An 11,690-nucleotide genomic window follows, 5' to 3' on the forward strand; every position below is an offset into this window, starting at 1 on the left:
AAACACAACGTACATACAAACCATTAAAGACCTTTGAACACAGCAGTTAAATACACAAATAAACAAAAAAAAGTAAAAAAGAGACACATTATATATAACAAGCCGCGTGTGCATGGTCCTCCTCTGGTGCTGCATGTGAGATGACATCACAAAAAATAGTGAAGAAATGATGAATGTGAGAAGTGTGAAGAGCCAACGTTGCCTTCACATTTTTGCCAAGTTTCAGAAAAATCTAATGGAGGGGGCAAAAGTTATGGGGTAAAAAGTGTCATTTTTGCAATTTAGGGGAATTTGTGACCCCTTTTGAGCTCCTAGGAATGCTGAATCCCAGTGAGAATGGACAATTCAGCATCATGGAAAACCACTATACATACATGTCAAGCTTTGGAGTAATATGAAAAAAGAGCTCCAAAAAGGCATATTTTTTAAGCCCTAAAATCCCAAAAGTATGCAAACCAGAATTTTGCAAGGGTCACCCATACTGAATTTATATTAAGAACAATGGCTTCCACATTTTGACCAAGTTTCAGGAAAATCTAATGGATGGCTCAAACGCTATGGGGCATAGAGTATCATTTTTGGCCATTTTGGGGCATTTTTGACCTCTTTTGAGCCCCTGGAGATGCCAAATCACAGTGTAAATGGATAACAGTGCACTTTCAGGTCTTAACACACATATATTTGAATTGACCACCGTGAAAAACTACTATATAGTCAGACATATCAAGTTTTTGTTGAGAAATATGAAAAAAAAAAAAAAAAAAAGTCACAAAAAGCAGCGCTTTTTGCACTGAAAGTCCCTGGGGACGCGAGCCAGAATTTTGCCAGGGTCAATCATACTGGATTCATATTAAGAACAATGGGCTCCAAATTTTGGCTAAGCTTCAGAAAAATCTAATGGATGGATCAAAAGTTATGGATCAGAACGTGTCATTTTTTTGCCACTTTGGGGCATTTTAGACCTCTTGAGCCACAATGGGAATTTTCAGAAAAAAATTTTTTTTTGCTGCACACATCTATTTAATGAAATACAATTTGTGGAAAAATTTCAGGAAAAACTAATGGACGGTTATCTAGCAATCGTCTGGACTAACGGATGCACAAGCGCACAGACACACGGAAGCACGGACGCCATTGAAAACATAGATCCCTCTTTGATAAATCAGGGGACCAACAAAATGACTGAAATATGCTGAGGAGTCAGCAGCGGACAGACCTGAATGAAGTTGATTCATGATGCGGCAAGATTTACCAAACTATATCGTCACAAGTACAAAAAAGTTGGAAGTGTTTTCATAAATGGTTGTGTCATTTGAACAGCTGTTAACGAATGATTTTAGAATGTAATTTGGGAAATCATTGATAAATATTTAAAAAAAAAAAAAAGGTTGGACTTGAGACATGTCAGCATCGATACGATGGGCTTCAGACTTCTGTCCATTTATAATCCTATCAAAAAGAAAGTATTTCAAGTTGGATAAGAAATTTTTAGATATTCCAAAAAAAAAAACTAGCTTGTGAAGCACACTTTCAAAGGCCTTTGATATACCAACAACTATTGCTCAAAAAGTGTAGCATCCATTAATAGATTCACTAATATCCTGTAATATATTTGTCAGCATGTCAGTTCTTCAGATGGCAAGATGGAATCCATATTGCTTGTTACTGAGTACATTGTTTTTGCTGAGGTGGCTGACAACTTGATTCATCAGATTCCAACAACTTACTCAGACCAGAAAGAGTGGACTTGAATTGTCTGTGTTATTTTATGAAAAATGCTTAAAAGAAAGAATGCTGCCTAAGTATATATATATATATATATATATATATATATATATATATATATATATATATATAAATAAACATACTCAGTTATTGAAAAAGAAGTGAGAGCTAAAAAATCATGTAAACTAAATAAAAATTGGGTTATGACATTACCTCGCTGAGTTTTTTGTGTTCTTCATTTAGTCTGTTTGTAAGATCCTGGATAAGTGATGCTCCTTCGAGTGTGCCAACAGCACCTGTCAACAGAGAAGACAACAACAAATACAGAAAACAGATTTTAACATTTTTAATTTTCAGAGAGAACTGTCATTAGAAGAAAAAGGAAGGCAAGTCATATGAGGATGGGGAAAGGAAAGAAGAAAAAACAGGAAAAGAGAAAAAAACAGGAAAAGATAAAGAAAGAAAAAAAGAATTTCAGCCAGTTTAAAATAGCATTTTCATTTGGTCTGTCACGCTTAACTTTTAAATGGCATTTTCTTTGGTCTGTCATGTTTAAGTTTGTAATAGAATTTCCTTCTTTATATCAAGTGTAGGTTTGCGATAGGATTTTTCATGACATAAAGAGTAGATTAAAGAGGCTGGTGTTATGATTCAGTTTGAAGAAGAAGTTTCGTTTGTTATCATATGTTGGTATGTTGATTTTAATCTGTGTGATACTATTTATGTTGTTCCCTTCCCCTCAAGTATTAAGAATTTTTACAAAAAAGGAAAAAATATAACAAAAAAAAAAGTTTATCAGCAGAACAAAGGTATAGGAAAGGTATATTTGTTCACTAAAGCACACAAAGGGAACTAAAATAGGTTGTTAATCAAGGTATATCTGTGTTTGGGAAAAAGGAGGTAAAGATGTTCAGAGTTAATTTACAAGCAGTTTTAAAAGTGACAGAGTTTTGTGACAGAAGGAAGCCAATTATTTATACTTATTCCGGCTAGGAACATTATTAGAGTGGAGACACCTAAACAGAAAAATGAGCTCATATGACCTTGTAAAATTTAAAAAAGAAAAAAAAATGACATTCTGACATTTTACTCACTATTTTTTTTGTAACTTAGAGGAATGCTATGAAATGTAAAAGTCTAAGAGTGAATGTTACCAAGACCAAAGTGATGATCAATTGTTGTGATGTTAGAAATCTCACCGAAAAAGGAAAGATTCAAGGCAGCTCCTCTATGATCTTATCTGATTCCAAGACTTTGATTACTAGCATTTATTTACCTATTTTTCAGGAAGTTAGGCACAAGGTCATGGGAAGAATTGAAAAACTGGTGCACTAGAGAAAATGCACTTTTGGCCTACAAAAAGTATCCGAAAAGCCTGTCAGCATTTCATGGTAGGGGTGCATCAAGTGATTAATAATAATAAATAAACTTCTTAAAAACAGATGGTAAAGTCTCGAAGGCTGTACCTCCTAGAACTGCACAAAAATAGTCATAATAATTTGATTAGTAAAAAGTTTCCATTACCTTTTGGTGCGGGCTCTTGACCAATCTCAATTTGATGATTATATTGTGATTGTAGTTTTTCCAAATGTCCACCCCATTCCATCTCCCGCCGACTGATCTCTTCATTGTGGTAACGAGCTAACGTGTCTCGTATCTCTGCCAGTTCACCTTGTTTTTTCTCTTCGAGGGAGGCCTTCATTAGTTCTGACTGAGATTTGTACACTTGCTCCACGGTAAGACGTGCGGCCTTAACACGAAGATCGATTTCATCCTACAAAAAAGAAAAAAAAGATTAAAAAATCTTAACAAAAAAATTTATGTAAATTAAACTATTTTTGAAGAATTATTTGAGTTATTTTAACCAAAAGACGTTCAACCAATAAAATTGTCCCTCTAGAAAAGACATGATTCCATTTCCGTTTGACGGAAACCAGTTTTCTTTTTTTGTTGTTGCAAACCATCTACTAGTTGGACAGTTGTATACAAATCCCAAAAGCAATAGGAGCCTTCTATCATGTCTGAAAGTGACACAATGTTTAATGAGCAAGAGTAGTGATGCACCTCTATAAAACTCATGCCCTCTACCGATCCAAATTACGACAACAGGACCATTGCCAACGCCCTCAAAATGCATCGCTGGATTGCCACGAATAACAAGGACATGCCCAGAGCGAAAATAAAGTTTCTGGCTACGGTTATGGTCTGTGGTATGGTTTCAAGTGTGGTCTGGTTTCGAAGTCAGCTTGAAAGTCAACACCAAAGTGTACTGGATGTGCTGAAGAGTGTGGTATTCCCCTGGTGCAATCAGGTGGCCGTTCGCAGACCCTGAGTGTGGCAGCAGGAGTCAGCACTGTCCCACAAGTCCAAAGCGACCCAGCCTTGGCTTCAGAAGGAGTGCTACAACTTTATACCCTTCTCACTGCTCCCCCCCTCTCCGTTCCTTGATTTGAACCCGCTGGACTACTTCGTTTGTTGAGAACATCACCAACATGACCTCCCACCAACCAAAAGTCAGTCTGATTACCGGCATCCACCGAGTGTTTGCCGAGCTCGCGCCGGCGCTTGTGGAAAAGGCATGCTCTCAGTTCTGAACTCGTATTAAGGTGGTGATTGAGATTGAAGGTGTCTCCATTGAATAGATGTCAACTCTACGACATAATCAAGAATAAAATTGCTTACCACATGAAAAGCTGTTATTTTTCTCATGTTATAATTGCTATTTTTAAAAAGACTTATTAATTTTAACAACCTTGATCCTTACCAGCAGGAAAACTTGCCCTGCGCTACAAGGAGACACAAGTGGCGGTGACATCAACCCATCAGGCCGGGGAGTTCCATGGCTGAAGACTGCAGCCATTCCACCTCAACGACAATACCCTCGACAAACCTGACAAGCAGCAAAATCCCATCCTTATACTGTAGAAATCCCTAGATGCCGTAAAGCGTTCTCGAATAGCTTTTTTCCTTGAACTGTAGCACTTTGGAATTCCCTCCCAGGCCCGTTTCTCTAACTTTACTGACATGCAAAAATTCAAGTTTAATATAAACAAACATCTCACTTCCCAATTTCCTTAATAGTATCCTGCAAATCTGGTTCCAAATAGTAGCTCCTCATGACTAAGTAACTCTTTGCCTTCTTTGGAGTGAAAAAAACAAAACAAAAAAACTAACTGTGGTAATAACATGCTCAAAGAGTGAGAAGATGAGGAACCAGAAGTTGAGGGAGGAGAGAGACCACAGATGGCAGAAGTCTACAACAGAAGCAGACTCCACTTACATCTATGATGATTACAATAGAACCTGCCGATGCAGGATAGGCTTGCACACTGTGACAGCAAATGCTGCATTCAAGTACAAGCAAATCTGAGATGCAGAACTTTATTCTCATCCAAGACAGATGCCAACAAGTCCTATCTATACTATTGTATGTAATGTTACACCCCGTTTCCTCTCATCGGCTCCGTACAGATTTTTAATATCCATTTTCAAGGACTTTTCAAAGTTTTCCAAACGCCTTCTCCAGACAAAATTCAAATTTTCAAAACAAAATTTGGGAGCTGTTTTACAATCCACAGCGAAAAATCGGTAAAAACTCAAATATACAACAAATGTTACCATAGTCAATAAAAGTCACTTTGCAATCTACTTTTTTTTTTTTTTTATTCTTAGATTTTTAGTGTTTTTAAGTAGTTTTAAATGCTTTTTATTTAATCTCAAATATTAACTTTCTTTACGGCTTTTTAATTTTCAACCAAGATTGCTGCCATTATTATTATTTTTTTTTTTTTTTAATAGCCCAGTCGGTCGAATTCAAAATTACCACAATTTTTTTTTTTTGGGGGGGGGGGGGGGCATTAGAGAGTTCCGTCCGCACAAAGAAAATATTTTTTTTTTTAGAGAAAAAAAATTAAATTATTAATGAGAACAAAAAAAAAAAAACAGATAGGGGATTTCAATCTTTATCACAAAACTACTCAAGGTAGTTTTGTGATAAAGGGACATAACTCTTGTATCCACAATACTACTATGCAATTTCAGAACAGTGTATTTCGATTTTATTTTCAATACTTAAAAAATATTTCAATGGTATTTTTATTAATACTTAAAAATAATTTAATAGTATTTATTTCGATTTTTTAAAAAAATATTTCAACACAAATTTTTACTGGGCATAAAGAATACAATTTTCAAGACCTTTTAAAGAAATTTTCAAGACATTTTCAATATTTTCAAGGACTTTTTTCAAGGTAATAATAGAAATAACACCTTTTCAAAGCCAAAGTCAAAATTCACAGATTTTTCAAGTTTGTACGAACCCGGTCTCAGCTCGGACAATGTCAGGTAACCCTGCTAGCTACAGTTGTAAATCTCTCACCTGCTATATATATATATATATATATATATATATATATAATGCTTTAGCTGATAAATACTATTTACCTATAAACTTATATAATTACAAAGAGGGATTACCTTCCAACCTCACCCATCAACATTTTAAGTCTTTGTGCAACAGTGACAACCCAAGCGACAACCGCAGAAAACTGACGTTTAAGTGCATTAACATCAAATGTCATAATAGTTTCTCAAATTGAAAACGTTTAAAAGTGAATGTAGGCTAAGCGGCCTAGGGGTGGGAGACATTCATCCATTGAGGGGCAAAATCTCTAAAAAAAAAATAATCAGGCAGCATGGATGGGATGGGGATAGGTTGAAATATACATACGAGAAGAAAGCAGGGATTATTATATAAGATTTTATAAAAAATATGACCTCTGTACATCATGACCCCCCATCCTCACTCAAGCAACATAAGCACGTTTAAAAGGGACGCAGGTGATTTAACGTAAGAAGAATTTGGTGCTTGTCTGTAAAAATACACATTTGAAATATAAGAACTCAAAATAAATTCACGGAAAACTCTTTGATATGTAGCAGACAAAAGTAGGTATCTACATCAAAAATTATGGAAAATTATCAAGTATTATTACAGCCGCCCCCCCAAATCAACAAAGATTAAATCATTCCTGTAATGATCTGGTCCCTGTTGATTTTGTGGTAGGAGTTTAGCTTTGTGCAGTTCTAGGAGGCCAACCCTCCCAGGCCTTGCTTCATCTCTTTGATAAAGGGGTTAGTTTATTGCTAATTGCCTGAGGCACCCTGACTGGGGAATGCCGACATGGCCTGCCCAGGAATGCCCCTCCTGTGGGACGTTGACTTCTCAATTCCACTTTCTGATCCTGGTGTCTAAGAGGGAGAGACTTAAAAACCTCATCAATTATTATTATATCAGATTACACAAAAATTACATCATGACGCCTGTCGCCACTCAATCCGCATAAACATCAGAAGGATTAAAATAATGAACAAGTTAGAATAAAGGAACATAGGTACATTAAGATAAGGAAAATTTGGTGCTTGTTCATAAAAATATGCGTTAATTATACCAGTTCAAACCTCACTAAACAAGTAAACTTTTTTTGATATACTTACATATCAGATAAAAAGTAAATTATCTACATCAAAAATTATGAAAATTATTGAAGTAGAATATTAAATAAAAATATAAAACAGTTTTATCTTATATTTCCTATCAATTCTCCATGGGTACAAACTCATTTTACATCTCTTACAAGGGAAAACAGGAAAGATAAAGTCATAAAATGCATTTGTGCAATTGAAGAATTAAAAATATACAATAAAACTGATTTATAGTTTGAATTAAAATTCTATTTGATAATTTTCATGATTTTCGTAATTTTTTTTTTTAATTCCATTTTCACCCCAAACAAGGCACAGTTACTATCGGGGACATAAGTTGCAAGGATGTAGAGAGTTGAGCAGCAACATGTCTGTTCACATTACACTTGAACTTCTGCATGTCAGTACAGTTGGGAAAACAAGAATTTTACGTAAATTGAGCACCCACACGTTGGCGCTCCTCCAACAAAAATTCGGCAAATGTGTATTTCAGCGGCGTAAATTATTTGACCACCAAAACAGGTGGCCATAAAGTGGGTGATCACTATCCGTTAAATTATTTTAGAAAAGTGATCCCTCACTTTCTTTAAACTAACATTTCTTCATATCTTGGAAACTACTCGTTTGTTGGAATTTTAAACGTTATTTTCGTTTTCAACGTCCTCAAAAACCTATAAATGTCTTAATTTTCCAAGTTTTTTTTTTCTAGAGCGCGGAAAGTCAATTGTCTGCCCCTTGCTGAACTTATATTCAAAACATTCCCAATAGGTGTCGCTAGCAGTGTATCATTCATAAACAAGATGGCGTGAAGTCATTCTTTGAGAAAATGTCTCATAATATTTGATTTTTTTAAATAAATAAAAAACTACTTGATCGATTTACGTGATTTTTGGAATATGACATCTTCATGCAGTGATAAGTACGTACATTATAAAGATTTTTACAGATTTTTCTTGTGAAAAAGTTTTTTTTGACCCGTTTATAGACAAGCACCGAAAAGTCTTTATTAAAGTTTGTGCCTATTTCCATTCTATGGAGGCCAGACGAGGACGCAAAACCCACAATTTTATTATACCATCCCTATTTAAGTTAAAACATATTTATCAAAGTATTATTATGTACATCTATATCAAAAACACTTGTAAACGTTTTTTTTTTATTTTTAAAGTTTTTATTTCCATACTTTGTGGACCAGGTGCATACGCAGACCCCACAATTTTAATGAATCATCATTATGCCAGATCAAACATACCCATTCCTGTGTCTCGATACATCTTCTATCATTATATGTGATCAGTTTTCTATAATAGTCAACCATATAGAAGCCTATTTGTGACCAGGTATTTATTTGCTCCCCCACTGAGCAAATTAGGCGCAAGGCCGATTTTTAATGTGAGGAGTGAAGGGGAAATGGGGACCAACTCCCCAGGGAGTAGGGGAGCTGGATGGTTACAATTGGTATGAAGGGTTGCCCCTACATTGACCAAGGTCTTATATGTGAGGTCGTCCCCACATATGGTCTTTGTTTGCAGTATCTGCCCGAACAGATACTAAACTTTGATCTTGGCCCGAAGGCCACAAAGGTGGCCTATTCATGACCAGACACACACACACACACACACACACACACACACACACACACAGATGTTCAGCTTATATATATATATATATATATATATATATATATATAATTAAATATTATTTTATGTGCATAAAAGTATACCTATGGACACGCATGTTTCTGGCCTTTAGCTGTCGTCAGCACAGGTTATGACTTATAAATAAATAAATACGTCCCATAAAAAATAAGGGCAATCCATTCATCAAGATATATGAATAACAATACGAGCTTATAGCTCTTAAAAACTGCTAAGTTAGCGAAAAAGTACAAATAACAGCATTTTGAAATTGTTAATATTTTGAAGTTGTTAATATTTTGAAGTTGTTAATATTTTGAAGTTGTTAATATTTTTAAGTTGTTAATATTTTGAAGTTGTTAATATTTTTAAATTGTTAATATTTTTAAATTGTTAATATTTTTAAATTGTTAATATTTTTAAATTGTTAATATTTTTAAATTGTTAATATTTTGAAGTTGTTAATATTTTTAAGTTGTTAATATTTTTAAATTGTTAATATTTTTAAATTGTTAATATTTTTAAATTGTTAATATTTTTAAGTTGTTAATATTTTTAAATTGTTAATATTTTTAAATTGTTAATATTTTTAAATTGTTAATATTTTTAAATTGTTAATATTTTTAAGTTGTTAATATTTTTAAGTTGTTAATATTTTTAAGTTGTTAATATTTTTAAGTTGTTAATATTTTTAAGTTGTTAATATTTTTAAATTGTTAATATTTTTAAATTGTTAATATTTTGAAGTTGTTAATATTTTGAAGTTGTTAATATTTTTAAATTGTTAATATTTTTAAGTTGTTAATATTTTTAAGTTGTTAATATTTTTAAATTGTTAATATTTTTAAATTGTTAATATTTTTAAATTGTTAATATTTTTAAATTGTTAATATTTTGAAGCTGTTAATATTTTTAAGTTGTTAATATTTTTAAATTGTTAATATTTTTAAATTGTTAATATTTTTAAGTTGTTAATATTTTTAAGTTGTTAATATTTTTAAGTTGTTAATATTGCTAAAAAATGCCAACAACAAATTGAATCAATTAATAAAGCTTCATGATTATCAGCTTTTTTTAATTGAGCATGCGTATAATATTTTTGCAAAAACAACAAAACATAAAATAAGAAAATCATATTTCTGTTATGTGTTACAATTGTTTTGTAACCATTTGGACAAGTTTAAACATATTATTTAAAAATATTCAAAAATAGCTACTCTTCAGCTACTAAAATACATTTATCATATATATATATATATATATATATATATATATATATATATATATATATATATGAATATATTCATAATCCTTATTTTAAGGGAACAAGCAGTTTGGACTCAGCTTGTTCATCTTTATTTGTCAGAAGAGTAGCTATTTTTAGAATATTTTAAAATAAGATAATGCTTAAATATATCCAAATTGTTACGAAACACTTGTAACACAGAAGGAAATACACTACATGATGTTCTCATTTTATATTTTCTTGCTTTGATTTTTTGCAAAAATCTTATATATATATATATGTATATATATATATATATATATATATATATATATATATCCCTAACTTCTGGCCTTGATGGAGGGGGAGACTAAAACTTGCTGCTATGGTTTCAAATGATCTGACATAACAGCAAGGGGAGACTTGATTCCAAATATTTCTCGTGTTATATCCCCCCTCTTTTGGAAATAGGGTACGATAATGAATATCTCCAGTATCAAATCAGTCTCCTGTGCATCATGAGTAAGTGGCTGGAAGCATCGATAAACAGAGAAGTGGTCAACCACCTCAGCAAAAATAACTTGCTCATTGACATGCAATATGGTATCCGTTCTGCGAGATCTACAGCTGATGTACTAACTGTTATATCAGGAGATTAGCGAATCGCTCGATGGAGGCTTTGCTTCTAGAGCAATAGCTCTTTACATATCAAAGGTGTTTCATAGTATCGCATGCTTCACAAGATCGCTAACTATAGAATAGCTGGAAATGTTTTCTCATTTATAAAATCCTTTCTCTCTGATAGGCTTATAAGAGTAGTCGATGATGGGCAGAAATCAGAAATTCACTGTATTAATGCTGGTGTCCCTCAGGGGTTCAATCTTGTGTCTAACCCTGTTCTTGATCTTCAACAATAATCTCCCAAATCACATTTTTAGGTCATTCGTAGACATTTATGCAGATGACACTTCGAAGACCAGCAATGACAAAGATCTTTCTGATTCTCTCTCTTCTGATCTTGGGAATGCGCCGCAATGGGGAAAAAGGGGGTTGGTTAATTTTTATACATCGTAAACCTTCTCTCCTTTTATCATAATCACTCTGATCCCCACCATGCCCCAATTGAAATGAATGGATCTAGTCTTAAGGAAGCTCCGCGAATTGACAAACTTCTGAAATTCACTCTTGATCTGAAATGGAACACATACATGAAATCGATTGCGAAGATCGCTGGAAAGATGGTTGGATCACTCTACCGCTCCAGTAAGTATCACAATCCCAATGCAGTCCTCTATCTGTATAAGAGCCAGGTGCATCCTACAATGGAGTACTGTTGCCACATCTGGGCAGGAGCTGCTCAGCATGCCCTATCCTGTATTAACAGTGTTCAAAACCAGGTTCGAAATCTAGTAGGTGATGACCTTTTTTCTTCTCTGCAACCTCTTTCCCACAGAAGAAACATTGCTAGTCTGTCTCTGTTCTATCGTTATTTTCATAGTAACTGCCCGTCTGAACTTTGCCAAACTTTCACAAAAAACATTTGACTAGCTAAAACCACTGCATATGATTTTCTCCACTCTCTATTTGTGACTAAATGTAAACACAGATTCCATGAACAA

The 11,690-nt window shown here is 33.6% G+C and overlaps 2 protein-coding genes across 2 annotated transcripts in view; one reads left to right on the top strand and one right to left on the bottom strand.

Moving 5' to 3' along the window:
* LOC145263843 (uncharacterized) overlaps positions 1-11,690 on the bottom strand; it is a 649,003-nt gene that overhangs the window by 346,847 nt on the left and 290,466 nt on the right. Inside the window, exons 15-16 of the mRNA XM_080120917.1 lie at positions 3,250-3,499; positions 1,939-2,021 (exon numbers count right to left, since the gene is read on the bottom strand). Coding sequence (XP_079977043.1) covers positions 1,939-2,021; positions 3,250-3,499 — 333 coding nt within the window. The remainder of the gene's footprint in view (positions 1-1,938; positions 2,022-3,249; positions 3,500-11,690) is intronic.
* Positions 1-11,690, top strand: part of LOC145263845 (uncharacterized) — a 624,663-nt gene that overhangs the window by 202,206 nt on the left and 410,767 nt on the right. The gene's annotated exons all lie outside the window — the stretch shown is intronic.

Source organism: Euprymna scolopes, chromosome 39 (genome assembly GCF_053919585.1).
Source record: "Euprymna scolopes isolate OS-2025 chromosome 39, ASM5391958v1, whole genome shotgun sequence".
NCBI lineage: Eukaryota > Metazoa > Mollusca > Cephalopoda > Sepiida > Sepiolidae > Euprymna > Euprymna scolopes.